General features: G+C 39.7%; 1 protein-coding gene across 1 annotated transcript; it reads left to right on the top strand.

Moving 5' to 3' along the window:
• Positions 1-13,914: 13,914 nt before the first annotated feature.
• On the top strand, positions 13,915-15,758 carry LOC4350635 (bisdemethoxycurcumin synthase-like). The gene is made up of 2 exons (XM_015760786.3): positions 13,915-14,193; positions 14,559-15,758. The coding sequence occupies exons 1-2, from the start codon at positions 13,980-13,982 to the stop codon at positions 15,566-15,568; spliced, it is 1,224 nt and encodes a 407-aa protein (XP_015616272.2). The 5' UTR covers positions 13,915-13,979; the 3' UTR covers positions 15,569-15,758.
• Positions 15,759-19,506: the final 3,748 nt, after the last annotated feature.

The raw sequence follows: 19,506 nt of genomic DNA, 5'->3' as shown, positions 1-19,506 counted from the left end.
AACAGAAAGCTGATCTCTCATCTAATCTTAAACAATAAACAAGAAGAGATAGATCATTCTTGAAGAATGTCATCCAGGAAGCTACAGAGGGTTGAACATTATAAAAAATGAAACTATTGTGTTGCTTCCAAATATTCCATGCTGCATAAAGAACCTTCTACAGGAAGTGTGAGGATTGATAGAAAATCTTAGCATGTGTCAACATATTTTCAAAAGACGGAGAGAGATTCCAAACAATGCCAAATTGAGCCCAACATTCAGTACTGAATGAACAGGAAAAGAAAAGATGACGAAGAGTTTTTACTGTATGTTTTAACTTATCGGTTTGGATAAATATAGTCTCTCCCATGCGCATGTATAATCATTATTCTTGAAATTTTGAAAATAAAAATTAAAAATATAATCATGTGAAAGCATTTTTTTTTCATGTCAATTTTTGTGAAATTATTTTCACAAATTAAATTGTAATATATGTTTTATAGTACATTAGTAAGTTATAAGTTTTTGAGTTTTCGCTTATGTGCTTTCTGGAATAACATCTTTCGGTGTGAACAAAAGGAGTGAGTTGTGTATCGATACTATCCGAAAAAGGCTCTTGTTAGGTGGTAGATGTCTTCCAAGAAAGGTCGTTAAACAACCTTGATGTTGCACTATTTGGATAGCTAAGCCATTTATTTCATTGAAATGATTATAGCCAATTTACTCATAAGCCCCTCATACGCTTCAACGGACAAACAATTAAGCTAGGCCACAACCACATGCTGTAGCCTGCAAGCCTTCCAGAAAACATGCATGCTATACAAAATTTCACTTATATACTCCCTCCGTCCCATATAAAACGAATATAAAACTAGATGTGACATATTCCAGTACATACCACGAATCTGGACAGAGTTGTGTCTAGATTTGTAGATAACAATGTGTATCATATTAAGTACTAGATTTTGGTTTTTTCAAAGGCCGGATGGAGTATATGACTAGATGCAACATGTTATCATGATATTCATAAACCATCTACGCAATATCTCACACGTTTTCATGTTCTCTACTCGTTTAATTCTGTGTTAGCAATAAGCCATAATTTCAGAATGTCGTTAAAAAAATTGCTCGTCATGAGTCTGAGCCATCATGTTCCACCTCGCGCTAATCCTTAGGATTCCATGGCTTACTTAGCTCGTCGCCATAGCCGAAATTTGAATTGTTAAACATAATATTAGAGTTAATTTTGATATTTTTTATCACAGTTATTTTTTACATTGGCTTTTATTTACTAAGAACATCCATATGAAAAGTTTTACCAAAAAAATCGCGAACAGCTGTAGGTGAAATGATATGACTGCGACCAATTTTTAGGCAGTCAATATGGTATCGAAGAATATATAGTGTAATATATGCGTTCATCATTATGAACAATAATAGACTATAAGTTGGCTACAAGCTTATGTGGAGGAGATAGGCGAGGAGAGAGAAGAGAAGCGGGCTACAGATTTATAGCCACTAGCTGCAACACAAACTCCAAAACGCTGTGTGTATATGACATGTGTGACCAATTATTAATGATGTATAATATATTTGTAGTTAACTATTGTATAAATTGGCTATTAGAATGACTATACATAATTATGATTTGAAGTTAGTAGTGGGCTATACTATTAAACTTAAAACTTGCTCTGCGTATAAAATGTAGGCTCAAAATTAAATATGACTTGGTGATCATGCATGTACATATAATTTGACCGGGGAAAGCGAGATGCAAACGCATGCTGGCCACTGCATATGTAGTGCAGAATCAGATACATGAGTTCCGAATATAAAATAAAGGATTAATAGTAGGTAGAGCTTTTTCCTATTACTAATAGTATTCGCCAGATTGAAAGCTTATCCTTTTTTCTATTTCGCAATGATTAATTTAACACAGCGGTTAGGATAGACTCTTATCCATCGAACAGACCATCTGGTAGGTCAAGAGCTTTAGGAATATAATATTAAACTTTCCCTCATACAAGTTGCGTGTTCAAGCCACTGTAAACTCCCTCTCTATTAAATATGTCTATAAATTATTGTATTAATAATGAGCTTCAATTTATAATGGTGATTAATCATATATAACTACATCTTTTAGACGGATGCTATATACATATACACATACATATATATATATACATATATATATATATATATATGTATGTATGTATACATATTAAATTTGTATATATATATCATAGTCACATTAATATAACACAGATATATATGCTCAACACTAATATATATATATAATTTTGAATAATGTAAAGCTTAGTCGGATCATATGAATCTTTTAATTTTATTAAAAGATGAGGTTAATTTATTTGTAAACCATCTTTATTTATAGTGCGAATTATAAATTATATGTACGACATTACTACATTTTTCTTATTTTATTTTTTAATTTATTGTTGGATCTTTTTAAATATAAGTCAATGATCTATTTGTAAATATTTTTTTCCAAAGAAAACTTACGTGAGTAAGGGGGTCTATTTGTAAAATAGTTTTTTAATTGAAGGCATGCATTTGTAATATATTATATCCACAACTTTATTATCCTTTTCTTAGTAGGCTGAAGAAGTTTCTAGACAAAGAATTACTACTTTCTCTATCTAATTATTCATATTTCTTCTAGCTATTTTGTTTTTATGTGAATCTAAAGACAATCATTATTTAGTTGATTAATAGGATTCACACCCCTTTCACTTATACTCCTAGAAGATATACACAGACTGACTTAGCCGGGCCCACCGGATGTTCTGGATCACACAGTGGGTCCCACACCGCCCAGTACGACGGGCGAATCGCACCAACCAATCAATTGTGCTGCCCAATCGTTAAAATTCTCTTCTCACGATTATATTATGCTTTTCTCCTGTCCAAAAAGCGAAAAGACAAAAGAAACGAGACAGAGAAAAAGAGTGGGAAAGAGCTCGAAATAGCAAAAATAATACGGATTGCACGCGCCCATAAAGCTTTCCTGAACAAGCAATGCAACTAGTGACCAACCCCCGAGGGTGCATATGCCCCCATTGGGGCATAGATGCATATGATGATTGCTGGCGTGTGCACTATGTCATGGAGCTTGCAAACTTCACTGCTCTCTCCGTCTCATTTTAAGCGCAACTGTGAATTTCTGTGTCTAACGTTTAACCGTCCGTCTTATTTAGAAAAAAAATAATAAATAATAATAAGTCATGCATAAAATACTATCATAAAGAAATTTCAAATAAGATGAATGATCATCAAACGTTGGACACAAACCCATAACTGCACTTAAAATGGAACGGGGGAGTACCTCTTAGGGCATTCACGGTGCACACACGTGACTCACGTGTGGCAATGTCTATCCACGTAAGCAGATTGCGTGCGTGAGGAGAGAGGGGGGTGGGGCCCATGTTTTCACCGCGTTCGTGCGCCCTCGTTTGGCTCCGAGGACCTCGTGAGAAGAAAACAAGTTTTGTTACAAAAAGAGGAATCGTATCCACCCATGACCAAAAAGCAGCAAAGGGGGAGAGGGGGGAAGAAGCTAGTCAGAGAAACCGCATCCGTGCCGCGAAGCTCCATGCTCGCTGGAGAGGGGAGAGGAGTAGGGACGTCAAGCCCGAGCTAGTTCCATCCAGAGCTCACCGTCCCATCTGGTGGCGACGATAGGAGCTTGACCGCTACGGTTGGTGCGGAATTAGTGAAGCTGCGGTGCCCTTCCTAGTCGACGTCTCCTGATCCACGTCTTTGAGCTTTGTCGTGCCCCACTACCGCACAGTTGACCTCGCCGCTATTTCAGGGGAGATGTGGGGTCGTGCACCGAGAGCGCCAAGCTGCATCTGGCCGCCCCTCGCTGCTCCACCCGGCACTGTCGCCACTTGGACTGCTACGTCCGGTGCTTGATTTCTCCGCTTGGCGCCTCGGCATTCTCTACGGTGGGGAAGTGAAGAGAGTAGAGAGGGGGAGATCAAAAGTGAAAAATTGAAAAAGTGGTACTGGTGGGACCCGCTATAAGTAACCTGCCTTGTGAAGCATGTAGTTAAAATTATTCTTGGTTTAGGTAGCATGTGAGGTTCAGCAAAACTCCGTGTTGCACTGCTACTGTCCTTAAGATCTCAGTGTTCTTCTAAATAAAATTGTCTGCAGTAATATATATATATATCCTAATCATCAAATTGTTAACTCTATGTAAGTTTATATCTAGCGTGCATATACTACCTCCGTATTTAAATATATATTTTTCAAAAACTTTGTGAACACATTTAGTTATCCATCTTACTTAAAAATTTGCGAAAATATAAAATTATAAGTTATGCTTATAATACTTTAATGATAAAACACATCACGATAAAACAAATTATAAGTCAATAAAGTTTTAATAAAAAAATCAAACTGATATACGAATTTAATAACATCATATATTAATAATAGAGGGAGCATTTTGCTAGAGAAAATACCACGTGCACTGAAGTTCCGCATGTACACCAACTAACAAATATCAATAAAAATTCTAAAGAAAATTGTGCATATATTTTCAATAGTGTTACACTTATGTTTAAAGTGTTAACTTCAAATTCGCTATATTTTAGCCGTAATAAAAAAACTTTGATAGTTTTAATATTATAATTCTGTTATAATTTTGTGTTTAGTTGTTATCTATGTGTAATGAATTTGAATATGATATTTTACACATAGGTGTAATACTATTTGAAGTACATGTACCATTTTTTCTTAAATTTTCTTTGCTATTTGTTAGATGTGCACGGTGTGTAGACGTAAAGACTTGAATGCATAGGATATGTCCTCATTTTGCTATCAAATTGTTAATTAATTAATTAATCGATATTAGCTGCTTTCCATGGTTTTTAACTTGTCAATGATCATAGAGTATTTCTTGACTAAATACAAATTTGTATAGGAAAAGATATATTAAAAAATAAAGTATACAATGATCTATATGATACATATATAGATTCTGTTGTTGATGTGTTTGTATAAGTTGTCGACAGCGATAACTCGACCGATCGTGGCGTCACCCCGGTTGTTGGCAGCTGAGACTCATCCACACTAAACAAGCTAGTTTAACTGGATTAAGACTTGAGTTCTGATGCTAATGAAGCAAGACGATAAAAGCAATACTCCATTCTTCTCCTGGAAACCTGGGAAAAAAGTACTATATATATATTACATATCCACACAAGTGACACATCAACTAATTCCTCTTTTCCTCAGTCTCCAAAAGCTGTGGCACTAAGTCCAGCACGTCGCAAACTTATGCTGCCATAGCTTTCTTCGTTAGGTTTGTCAGATTATAATTGGTACTTTATTTTATATATATATATATATATATATATATATATATATATATATATATATATATATATATATATATAACCCAGCATGTGTGCATGCAAATGTAGCACCAATATATATTGTCGAGCATCTTACCAACCTCAATCGTATGCTCTCAACAAACTTTAGCTTGGCGATTCCATATCTATCCAACTTCAAACCTACCAACAAGAATCTCTCTCAAGAAAAGGGAAATGATAGTGTTGTACTTTTCTTCAATCTTCAACGTGCAGCAAGTGCTCAACAATGGATGCTACAGCGTATGAGATATATAGTGTGCATGATTCCACTAATATATCGGGCTTAAGTTGTATATGCACATGCCCATTGCCCAATATGCACCTACTATACACTGCACGCAAATCACCAAATACACGAATACAACTGGCAAATGCGTCTCAGATAATGATCACACAATACCAGACTTGAGAGCTACCCGATAGATGAAAAAACCGTCAGAAAAAAAAACCCCGTCAGCACACCCGCCACAAAAATAACAAATTCTCTATGAGTTCGACGGAACTGACAGAAATGTATAAACTTTTTTATGGGCTACAATTAACCCGTCACAAAAATTCGTTTTTCATACGTAGTTAGCGAGATTATAACAGAAAATATCTTGGTCCACATGCTTGCTCTTAAGTTTGATGGTGATATGCTAAAATGATCTCTAGCATCACTCTAGAATTGAATATATTGAAAGCATACTGATATGGAGTATATAATAGTCGTGGACACCAGGATATGAAAGTTGGTGGTGTAGATTCACCTACGACTACACCGCACCATTGGATCATGCATGACAAAAACCCTCGTGGAGAACTGCCACACACGCGTGCTTAATATTCGATCAAGTATACGGCGTTAAAAAAAAATATCTGATCACACACACGTGCTTAATTATTTGATCAAGTATACGGCGTTAAAAAAAATTATCTGATCAAGTACATTAATTAGGTCACGAGTCAATTCTTTACCCTGGTGCAGTGTACCAATTGTTACATATGGTTTTCATCAGCTGCAACTTGCGATGACACTTGTGGTGAGTACGTACTTCAAACTAGATTCAGCGTGGGAAAAGTTGGTTACACGATGTGCAATATAATCTTTTTGTAGTACTTAATCTGATTCCTTTTTCTTCTTTTGCAAATTAAATATGAAGTTTCTCTTTCAGGACAAATTAATGGCAAGTTTAATCAGTGAGAGGAAATTAATTAGACGATCGCAAGCTTTTAGTTGGTAATTCAACGTGGATACATGCCAACAAAGAATGTCTGCAAAATTCTTCTAAAAGCATAGGGCAGGACGATCGGCAAATGGACAATAATAATGCAGTGGCAAAATGCTCCTGCTAGTACTCAAGACGGTGGTTTCTAGCTCTGATATCCATACTTCTTTTTAGCTACTTCACTCGATTATTGCTGCGAATTATTTATTCCACGCCATTTTTTCTTTTGTTGTATTGCTTGGGTAATGAGTGTACAATTCATAGTCAATAATGTAAAATTGAGCTAGGGCGAGAACCACGGGCAAAGCTACATTAGGTTAGGAGGGTGCCAAGGAAAACCGGTTCAAAAAAAATTGAGCTATATTTCATTTTATTTTCACTGTATGTACGTGCATTCTCTCAGTTCAAATTTAGATTCCCGCATCACTGTAGGGCAAAGTAAAGAAAATGAATGACACCTCTCACCATTTCTTTTAAGCTCCACCCTTGATGAGAACAAGCTTGAGAGAATATAGCGAGTATATACAGAGTGACAATGAGGTGAGACAAGGCCCAGTGGACTGGGCTCTTTAATTACTGATGGGCCAACCAATTCACCCAACCTGATGTAGTGATCCGGACGGCCTGACATGTATATGTTAGGATAAAATGTGTGGGCTGGGCTGACAGCATTATCCCTGCATTATATTGCCACGGAATAAGTTCACCGGAGGTCCCTCAACTTAACAGCGAGATTTTTCTGAGGTCCCTTAACCAAAATACCAGAAATGTCTACCTCGAAACTCACTTAAACCGTGCACTAAAGGTCGACCTATGTCAGTATATATGGATGGTTTCGCTGATGTGGCATCCTAGTCAGCAAAAAAAATTAAAAAGTATGTGGGGCCCACATGTTAGTTGCACTTTTTTTCCTTCTCCTTCTCTTCTCGAGCGTCGAAGTAGCAGCAACGACTTCGTGGTGCTCCTCGATGCGGAGCTCGAGCTCACCTCCGCCGCCGACTCGGCCTCTACCGTCCTTTTCTCCTGCTACCGCCGTCGCGCCGGCCGGCTGTTGGTATTTCTTACGATAACAGATAGAATCCGCAAGCGTACCGATATATCGAAGTAGCACTTCCCCTACGCAGTATTCTAAGAGGTATCGAATCCAAGGGAACGTATGTTATTATCTCTTCCTCCGATTCATCCAATGACATAAGATAAATATGGGCAAAGGGTAGAGAGGATTTCCTACTGAGAAACAGTGTCTAAAGAAATCTTAAGTTTAATCCTAACGCGATACTTCAGACATTGGCAACACGCTATTCCCAGATATCGCTCTACTACGTACCCGGACAGGGAGGACTTAAGTGCTCTTGAGGGCTGTCACCACCTCTACACCCACCTCAAACATACTGTGGGATACGCAGCAACCATTGGAAATTAATTACACAGACACCACGTCTACGCAATTAATAACTACTCTAGTGCTAGCTAAATACTAAAGCAATCACTATATAATTAATGGACTGTAGTGAACAATGATCCCTTATACTAATTAGGAACTAACCAAGAATAATTCTCACTAAGCAAATCCTAATTACTCAAAATGATATTTCTATTGAACCAGAGTAATTAACAAAGTACAAGAATAAGGAGATGATTACCGACAACTCCGAGATTCCTCCGACTTCTTCTACTTTACTCTCTCCCTCTTCTAAGTATACTATAGAACATATAAAGAAGCTAAAGTATACTTAGAGCCTCTTGTAATTCAGCTCTGCATCTTGGTGTGTGTTTACAAGTGAGGATGAGAGGGGTATTTATAGGTGGAGAAGTGCCTTGGGAGTGTGGAGATGCTCCAAGCATCCAAAGAGCATCTTCTCTCTTGTGTTGCCAAGTGTCCAAGCTTATGACGGTTTCTACCGGTGAAAACGGCCATAACCGTCATTGGGAGGCGGATTGCTACCGAACTGGACTTGGCCCGGGGCAAACGGCCTCTGTAAGGGTTCGGCCGAACTCAGGGTTTGGTCGAACCCGGGATGGCTCCTTTCGCTCCTGTTTTCGGTCTGGATACTCAATTTGGACCCCCTCAATCCATTGGTATGAATGTTTGGCCCATTTGGAGGTGTTTAATTGGGTTCTTGGGTCCAAAACTCCATAAGTTCGGATACTAGTTTGATTCTCATCCTCCTTCATGTATATTTCTTCTCAACTTAGGTAGTTTGTCACCTGCATACGAAGATACAACAGCACTCGTGGAAATTGTTAGAAACAAACCCTACCACTATGTTGGATGTTTCATATTTATGGTCTTATGCAAGTATTGACGGTGTTAATTTGGTACTTAACAGTCGTCAACACCGGCTCTCTCCCCCTCTCACGCCGTCGCCGCTCCACAGCCGACCACCTCTCTCCCCTCTGCCGCCGCCTCCTCCCCCTCTCCACCTCTCTCCGCTCCCCGTCCCCGTCGCCTTGAGCGCCATGACAAGAGGAGGGAAACGGGAGGCGTCCGGTGGGAGATGGGGAGGGGAGAGGCGCGATGAGGCGCGACGACGAGGACGGCGCGGCGACGGGGGACGGGGGGCACAGCGCGGCGACGGGGACGGCGAGGCGATGGGGGACGTGGCACAGGGCGATGGGGGATGGGGCGCCTGGTGCGGGATCGGCGCTGGGTGGAGCAGGTTCAGCCATGGAGGACGGTGGAGGCACCGCACGCCTGCCGCCGCTGCACTCTCCCGCCGACGCTGATGCTCCACCGCCACGCTCGCCTGCCGCCGCCGCTCCGCCTGCCTCCGGTCGCGTGTCGCTGCCACCGCCACCTCTCCACCTCTACCGCTGGCTCGAGGCGACGGGGACGGGGAGTGGAGAGAGGTAGAGAGGGGGAGGAGGCGGTGGCAGAGGGGAGAGAGGTGGCCGGCGGTGGAGCGGGGCGGCTTGAAAGGGGGAGAAAGCTGGCCGACGTGACGGTGGCGGCGGGAGAAAAGGACCAGTGGAGGCCAAGTCGGCAGCGGAGGTGAGCTTGAGCTCCACGTCGAGGAGCGCCGCGAAGTCGTTGCTGCCGCTCCAGCACTCAAGAATAGAAGAGAGAAGAGAGAGAAGAGAAGAGAAGGAGAAGAAAAAAAGCATCATGCTTATGCCAGTAAATAATATCGCTAACTCCCCCGGGATTCTCACCCAACGGATAAATAGGTGGGAGCTAGAGCAACCTATAAAGATCATTGGACCATTACCGTAGCATGGACCGACTAGCCTAGGACGAAGCAGATATACAAAGTATATACCACTCATAGAACATATACTCAATAAGAAATATATAACCATGAGCATAAATAGATAGATAAGATAATTCTATTAATTGAACTATGGTCTTACATAAAGAAGAGAGTACTAGAGACATACCTAGAACTCCAAAAGGACTGTAGAACCGAAGTTCCTAAGCCTTATTCCTAGTAGAAACTATAGAGAATAAATGGTAGAAGAGGGAATTTTCTCCATGATTGTGTGTTGTGAACTGAAGAGGAGAACTCTATTTATAGCCTCCAATGTCCAATGACGGTTGTAGGCTAGCGACCTTCCATAACCACCATTGGGGGCCAATGAGGGAGCACCACGTGGAGGGCCAGGATGAGTGGAGCTGATGGCGGTTTGCCCGGACCAAGGGTTCAGCCGAACCCTAGCCCCACCTCCTTGCAACTGCTTTCCTTCAGTGACTGTCTTGTGGGCTCCTAAGGTTGTTCCTGGGTGGTTGGCCCCACTTTAAGTTGGTTTAAGCTGACTTGTGGGCTCCTCAATCCGTGTGCTCGCACGTGATTCGCCGAAAGTGTATTTCTTTGCATGCCAGCCTTATTTCTTATTTTTTTTGTTTTACTGTATAATTCCTATATTCAAGTTAATTCTCCAATCTTCATACAACTACATTATTTATTATTGGTATATGTGTAAGAAATACTAATTTTCCCTTTATTAATTGTGCTAGTTGGCGGATGAAATTGGTACTTAACGACTATTACGGGCCCTCCCCCATGCGACCCCACGAAGGAGGCGTGTCAATGGCGAGGGCGGCGGCCGTCCCCCGAGCGGAGGGCGGCGGAGGAGGTACGTCGATGGTGCGGGTGGCGGTCGTCCCACGTAGGGATCCAGTCCCCCACCCAGATTCGGCGGTGTTGGCCCTCCCCCACCTGGCCCCTTGTAGATCTGGCGGCAGCAGCAGGAGACGAGGGGCGACGGCGGTAGTGGCGGGGCCGTCCTCCGCACGGATCTGGTGGCAGCGGCATCCTTCCTGGGCTTGTCCCCGTGTGCACAACGGCGAAGGTGGCAGGAGGAGCCCGGGAGAGGAGGGAAGGGGCCGGGTGACAACGGCAACGGTGGGGCCATCCCTTGTGCGGATCCGGCGACAAATCCGCATCTAGCTAGGGTTTTGATTTTTGGGATTTTTTTTTCATATTTCTTTTTTGTGTGCGGACGACATAAGTACTCGCAAGCGAAAAAACAGATTTCCGTGTGTGGGTGTGCTATCCGCATGAAAAAAATAGCGATTTTCGTAGACACTTTCGTTTATACTGGCGACTCACCCATACGAGGTTTTGCCCGTTTGGAAAAATGCTTTCTTAAAGTAGTATAGATCTGCTGTAATATTCGTTCAGGTGAGAAGTGAAAAAATTGCAACCAAACGTGTAGAAAACTTATGACAGATTAGTGTCAAAACACACGTGATCATGAGAGCAGTATGTATAGATCTGCTCTTATGACAGATTAGTGTCAAAACACAGTATAGATCTATACCAGAAGAAAACTTTCAACTTTCACACTGCTAATTAGATCTGCTCAACGATTATTGTGCAGGTGAGAAGTGGAAAAACTGCAACCAAAATCGCAAGCGCACGCAGAGTACTTGTACGTTAGCTACCGCTGCTGGCCAACTGAGCAAAGGAGGTCTTTTTAGTTACATATGACTTACATACATATATATATATATATATATATATATATATATATATATATATATATATATATATATATATATATATATATATATATATATATATATATATATATATATATATATATATATATATATATATATATATATATATATATATATATATATATATATATATATATATATATATATATATATATATATATATATATATATATATATATATATATATATATATATATATATATATATATATATATATATATATATATATATATATATATATATATATAATCATACAATTATATAAAATATAATGTAATTATAGTATATGTGCAATATATATAATTACACTACAATTACATTTGAAAGATTTTTATAAAAAAAATGCTAGATATTTAGATACTCCCTAGGTGTTTCATCCTTGTACTCATCAGGCCTTCTCTAGCCAGGGTCAATCTCGGCCCATCGTCTTGAAGTCATATCTGAAGTCCGGCCTCCACAACAAGGAGCTAAATGCGCAATGATCCAACTAATCAAGTGAAGTGTAGTAATTTTGTTTGGGAGTAGCATACGTACTTAAAAAATACTTACAAAAATATTACTAACTAACTCCCAACCATTTATTTTAAGTATGTAGTTGGAAGCTAGAAAAGCTAAGGCCTCCTTTGATTAATAGGAATTCATGGGGAAAATGTAGGATTTCAGCCTTTGATCACAGGATTATGGCACAGGAAAGTTAGAGGAAATTTTCCTTACAAACTCATTTCACAGGAAAACATAGGAAAAGAAAACATCCAGTACCCTAAGCTCTTTGTTCCATCTCTTTTTTCCATCATGTGTGCGTAGGATTGAGATAAATGACAGACCTATGCATCATTGTTGTTCTTTTGGAAGAAAATAAGATCAAAGTGACATGTATTAATACACTTCCTGACATTATCTTTCCAGTGAAATTCCTATACCTTTTCAAAGGCCTAGTAACACAACTTTCCTATGTTTTGCAATCCTCTATTTTTACAATTACTATACATTTCTACAAGAATCCTACGTTTTTTTTATTCCTCCATTTTCGATTCCTGTGATTTAAAATGGCCCTAAATTAATCAATCCTGCTGGTATGCAACATCACCCTTACTAAAATGTTTGTAACATTTTTTTTAACTTGTAGGCAATATGAAGCTCAAGCATGATCATCGGATTCGTTTTTGTCTTCATGCATTAGTCCTAGGTTCAGCAAGTTGACATAAAGTCCACGGTAACAACTTAACTAATTACAGTTAAAAAAAATTGGATGAGCGTACTACGACAGTCTGACAGGGATACATGTACATCTCAAGTTCTTAACCTTCAATTCAGTGTCCTCTTTTTTTTCGCGGATGCGTAAAAGTATTACACAACAATATATTAATAGAATTACACGACGTAACTGCCAGAGGTCACACAAGGAAAAGCTAGAGGGAGAAAAAAAATATAAAGGGAATAAGGACTCCAAAATTGGCAAATGAAAAAGTGCTATTATCCTCCCAACAAGACTCCTAGATGATCAGTATTGGCGCTTGACCAGTTGACCACACATGACCTTACAGCTTGACCAGTTGACCACACATGACCTTACAGCTTGATTGAATCGAACACCGCAGGAACAGACGAGAGAGAAAAAAAACATAAAAACCCTTGCTTGAGATCCTTTCCTTCCAAAATTGCGAGGACACTAGCAACACAAAGAAATCGAAGCCCTTGCGGAGAGGCTTCGGGAGAAGGGCTCTAGAAGTCGGCCACCAATTTTAAAGTGAGCTGCCATGGGCAGGAGCGAGGGCTGAACAATCGGCCAGTAACAACACGTGGTGCCAGATCTATCGAGCGAACACACAATCGTTTCGCTGTCTTAAGCTCCTGGCACAGAAGGGGGCAAACCGAGTGGCTGCTTTCACGCCTCAACGGAAGATCGACGGTCCAGTAGCGCTGCTGGAGCGCAAGCAAAAGAAAGAGTTTACATTTGGATGGTCCTTTGGCCGACCACAATAGATTAGCACATGCATAAGAGTAGAGGCCCAGAAAGAAAGCATGGTAATAGGAGTTTGTCGATCGCTCGTCCAACGCCAGACAAGCCGATCCTCTTAACTTGGGTGAGCTGGACGTGACGCACAAGATCCTATACCACCGAGAATTGCCAGATGACAGGGACAGTTAGAGTACCGCGGATGTCGCGAACCAATAATCCAAAGCATGCTGATTTAATTACAAACTCCTGTCCCAAGCATGCACCAATAATCCAATATAGAATTAAAGTCGCCTCTGCTCGATCAACTAACTGGCCAGCTTGCCTTTTTATATAAACGGTTAATCAACCTGGTCTTAGATATCGACCAATAAACAAAGGAATTACTAATAGCAAGTCGCCGCTACCTTGCCCCTGCTGCCTCGTTACCACACGAAATCACGAAGGGAGAAGGCTGAAGAATAGCAACCATGGCTACTCCTACTGCAGCAAGCCGCCGTCCGGCCGTCACGTCGCCCTGCGGCGGCGGCGGCGACGGCCATGGCCATCGCCACGCCGCCGTGCTCGCCATCGGGACGGCGAACCCGGCGAGCTGGGTGACACAGGAGGAGTACGTCGACTGGTACTTCCGGGTCACCAACAGCGAGCACCTCGCTGATCTCAAGGCTAAAATGAAGAGGATATGTAAGTATTTTGTACATTCTTATGTCAAAACAGAGGGATGTATCATAACAACATTCAAATTTGACGTGTGCTAGGAATATGAGTGAATTTTGCCCCTGATCTTTTACATCAGTCTAAGATTTCTATGTTGAACTAGCCGGTATACATACAACTTTATAATGAAGGGTAGCATTAGATTAGCTCATGTAAATCTGATTTTGTTAGTCAATTAATATGCTAGAATTATTGAGTAAAGTTGATACATTATTGGCTACTGAAAAAGTGAAATTACCTTTGTTTTTTTTATAATAGAAATATTTTACATCTCCAGCTTTTGCCATGAGACGAAATTGCCCTTGTTTGCATGGCTTAATTCCTTCTTGCAGGTGACAAATCCGGCATCAAGAAGCGCCATTTCCACCTCACCGAGGAGCTGCTCGCCGACCACCCGGACTTCGCCGACCGCGCGCAGCCGTCGCTGGACGCGCGCCTCGACGTCGCCGCCGCCGCCGTCCCGGAGCTCGCGGCGGCGGCGGCGGCGAGGAAGGCCATCGCGGAGTGGGGCCGCCCGGCCGGCGACATCACCCATCTGGTCGTCACCACCAACTCCGGCGGCCACGTGGTCGGCGCCGACGTCCGCCTGGCGAGGGTCCTCGGCCTCCGCCCCACCGTGCGCCGCACGCTGCTGTACCTCGGCGGCTGCTCCGCCGGCTCCGGCGCGCTCCGCCTGGCCAAGGACCTCGCCGAGAACACCCCCGGCGCGCGCGTCCTGGTGGCCTGCGCCGAGCTCAACCTCATCGCGTTCCGCGGCCCGGAGGATGGCTGCCTCGACACGCTCATCCTGCAAGGGATCTTCGGCGACGGCGCCGGCGCCGCCGTCGTCGGCGCCGACCCGGTCGTCCCCGTCGAGCGCCCCATCTTCTACATGGCGTCCGCGTCCCAGACCACCATCCCGGGCACCGAGCACGCCATCACCGGGCAGCTCAGGAAGGGCGGCCTCGACTACCACATCGCCCACGAGATGCCGTCCCTCGTCGGCGAGCACATCGCCCACTGCGTCGCCGACGCGCTCGCCCCGCTCGGCATCGGCATCGACGTCGACGTCGACGGCGGCGGCGGCTGGAACGGGCTGTTCTGGGCGGTGCACCCCGGCGGGCGCGCGATCCTGGACAGCGTGGAGGCGCGGCTGGCGCTGGCGCCCGGGAAGCTGGCGGCGAACCGCCGCGTGCTGGGCGAGTTCGGGAACATGGCCGGGGCGACGGTGTTCTTCGTGCTCGACGAGCTGCGGCGCGCGCGCGGCGAGGGGGAGCAGCGCGGCTGCGAGTGGGGCGTCGCCGTGGCGTTCGGGCCGGGCGTCACCGTCGAGACGATGGTGCTGCGCGCCGTGCACTTCTGATCCTTGAAGCTCTCTCAATTTCATTTCGGAAATAAAATGATTCTGTTGGAATTTATAAATATTTAATAAAAAAGAGCAGGTTCAGCTAAGGCTGTTCGAATTTCACTTTTCACAACTTTTCACTGCAAATTTAAAACTTCGGTGCCCTCCAATTTTTTTTTTTAGCAATTCGAAACGTTAAATTCTGTTTTGATGGTGATCAACTTTGAACATTTGTTTCCCAACTTCGCTTTTGCTCTTGAGGTGACGGGCTGGTGTTAGAGTATTAATCGATGTATCTGTCAAAGAAAATTAATCGATTAATATCTGTCTCGCAATTATGCAAACATGCAATTGTCATATGAATATAGCCAAACATTATTTTACTGGAACACATGCATGCTTGCGTAATTACGAAACAGATATCATTAGCGGAGATGCATGTGTAATATGTGCATTATTTAGAATGGAATTGTTAATCCATTAGTACACGACAGATTTTTCTGTACGCCGGCCCTGGTAGAGTAGATTCCAGACGCGACAGATTTTTCTGTACGCCGCCTGAAAATTTAGGGTTGATTTCTATCGAATCCTTCACTTTTTCTATTAGAAACATAGTACAAAAGTACACGTCCACAATACACACACGCACACTCTATTTTTATGAGCACCCAAAAAAACTGTCAATATATCTTTAAATTTTAGCTTTTGGCCATAAATTTCTACAAACTCATATAGTTTAACATCATGCAATTTATATTTCTATATTTATCATGAGAAACTATTCCATACTCATGTATTTGTTAAACTGCACAGATATTTATAAATAGGACGACTAGGTAGTGCAAGGTAGTGATTTAGTCCTAACCGGAGACCACGTCATCCCAAGTATAAATCCCCTTTAGCCTATGGTGCATTCCTTTTTTAATCTCTTTAATGACTTATATATATTTTAAATCACATATTATTTTTAAGATCTATTTGCATCATTGTACTTCACATAAAATATGTGACAAAACAAGATCCATGTTGAATATATTCAAACATTTTATTAATTTAAAAGTAATGTATTTAAATTGTTGAAGTAACTACAATAGAAGTTACTCTCTATAGCATTTGAAGTAATTACATTATAACTGAGTTGAAATAAGAAATTATGTAGAGTAAATTTACAACCAAAATGTAGAGAAGATTTTTAAGTAAATACATTTATGAAAGTAAACTCAATAAAGTCTAAAAGTAATTTACATAAATCATAAAAGTAATTTAGCACAAAATGAAAGTAAGTTGTTACAATATTAGAAGTAAATTCATTGCTGGGAGAAAAATATGGTCTAGCTAAAATTAAATTTAAAGTCCACAAATTATAGAATTGACTAAAAGCAATAATAAAATAATCAACTTAGAGCATTATGAATATATAAGAAGCAATTTAGTTAAATGGAAAAGTAATTTATATATATGATAAAACTAACTTACGTATATAATAAAAGTAATATATAAATATAAATATTTTTTCATCGTAATATAAGCTTGTAATATTTTATTGTAAATATTTAATTACAATTAACACAATGGGGTAATTAGATTATTAGATCGGATAAGAAATTTGAGAGAATCTTCTATTATATACTAAAAGTCCATTAAACTTCCTACAAACGCTCTCAAATCACCACATATGACTCCTACAAACGCTCCTAAACTACCACATGGCTCCCTAATAAATCAGTAGCCCACTATTTTCATCTATTAGATTTATTTTTCGAAGGCCCACTATTTTCATGTATTAGATTTATTTTTAGAAAAAAAAAACCCACAATCCACCTCCCTCCCCTCTTCCCCACCAGCCCACCCTTCTCCCATATGTTACGTACGTACGTAGGTATCCCTTCCCCTATCAATTCTTCTCTCTCTTTTTTTCTTTTAAGTTTTGTTATAATTAAAAATAATATTTTAAAATAATTTTCGTATAGGGAAATAATCATAACCTTTAAATTGCACGTAAATATTTTTTATCATTCTTCGTTATCATATCCATGGTGCTTAATTAACCATTCGAATAAATAAAAACTACTACATTCTTTAACTCATAACAAATATTTGATTTTTATCATATCCTAACCTTAGGATGCAATTGAAGCTGTTAAAAAAATATAAAAAATGGCAATGTATATCATATGATGATGTATCACTTTATAAAACATTCATAAATAAATTAAATATCATAGATATGAAAAAAAATAAAAACACTTAAATCGTGAGCAACATTACAAAAATAATTTCCTCTATTATTTCAAATCATATCAGGACCTTTCGCATGCCATTCCACTAACAAAAAAGATTGTGCAGAAAATAGATAATGTAGATCATATCATCATTTATCACTTCACAATCATGCATAATTAGATTAGCTCTATAGTACCACAAAATAAATTACTATAATTAGTTCTGATTAGCAATCAAAAAAACAATACCACCGTTCTAAAATATTGACATGTTAAAATAATATTATTTTTCACAAAACAAAGTAATGTTACTTAAATAGTTCATGAAAAATTGACATCACCACAACTTTAATATTTAAACCAATCTAGAATATCCCAAACTAAAATAATCTAATTGTGATTAGCATTAAAAATATTATCTCCGCTTTAAAATATGAATTATCACAATAATGAAAATCTAGCTACGTCCATATAAATATTTTGTTATAATTATATCTTTAGTATTTAAAGGACTATAAAAAATAATTGAACCAGACCGATATGTCTTAGTTAAGAGGAATCGGAGGTGTATATGTTGATCATTTCCTCTTCGATCTTTGGAGTTTAAACTTAAGTTAATCGGAGTATATAGTATATAAGGTCCAGTGTGCTCGACTCATACATGACTTGCCTTATGTATCAATTCTATGTTACACTTAAACCATTATATCAATTCTATGTATATAAGTACTGATATCCACTAACCATTGAGGGAAGAATATTATTATATACTAAAAGGCCATTGAACTTCATACAAACGCTCCTAAGCCACCACGTGACCCATTATTTTTAAACATTAGATTAGATGTATTAAAGTAATCCCTCCATATATATTAATCTCTCATGTACGTACCACATGAAAATAATTACTATTCATATAAAAAAACCTGGAAAAACATACGTACGCACGTATGATTAATTTTTTTTAATTTTTCCCTCCTAATCCTCAAATTTAAAACTAAAACTTTATTATGTTTGTACCTACCTATATACAATCAGTCCATCGAGTCATCTGTGACTCCTTTCACTCTAGGCAGTAGAACCCAAGCCTACTTACAAATACATTTTTTATAAGTGTGTACGTAGATAGTGAGTTAGGTGTTAAATTTGTGATCGATGTTAGTCTTGAGGGGTATAGCTACGTTGATGCAGGACTCATATTTCAAGGCATTAGAGAAAAAAGCTATGACCAACTTCACACGTTAGGTGGGTACTTATATCTAATTTTAATGGTTTTCTCTTATTAATTGGTAGAAGTGTTATTTAAAAATATTTATACATTTAGATACAAGTGAAACATGTGCACTTCAGTATCAAATGGAGATGATTTTTTTATTACATTAATGATATATTAAGTTTTTTTATAAGCAATTCTATCTATTAAAATTCTATTAAGAAGGCACCTAGCTCTTTCAAGAGAACAAAAATATAATAAGTAGTTGTCATAGAGGAGTTTATATATAACCATGACACATTGATTTTTTTTTAATATGAGAGACATCTTTATAATTGATTTTTTTTAATATGATAGACATCTTTATAATTTAATTTAGTGTATCAAAGTCTATGGTCAATTTCAGGGTAGAGATAAGATAATCTATGATCTTTAAATGAAATATGGTAAAATAATATATTTTAACATTCTTTTAATAAAGAATAAATAAATTTCCCGCGCATCTGCGCGGGCTTCCTCCT

The sequence above is a fragment of the Oryza sativa genome, chromosome 11 (genome assembly GCF_034140825.1).
Source record: "Oryza sativa Japonica Group chromosome 11, ASM3414082v1".
NCBI lineage: Eukaryota > Viridiplantae > Streptophyta > Magnoliopsida > Poales > Poaceae > Oryza > Oryza sativa.
This window is presented reverse-complemented; position numbering and strand designations above follow the sequence as displayed.

What these genes read in the sequence shown, in the direction of transcription:
- LOC4350635 (XM_015760786.3), top strand. Translation starts at nt 13,980, where the DNA reads ATGGCTACTCCTACTGCAGCAAGCCGCCGTCCGGCCGTCACGTCGCCC. An exon ending in GGCTAAAATGAAGAGGATAT is followed by an intron (nt 14,194 to 14,558) that starts GTAAGTATTTTG and finishes TCCTTCTTGCAG; the next exon opens with GTGACAAATCCGGCATCAAG.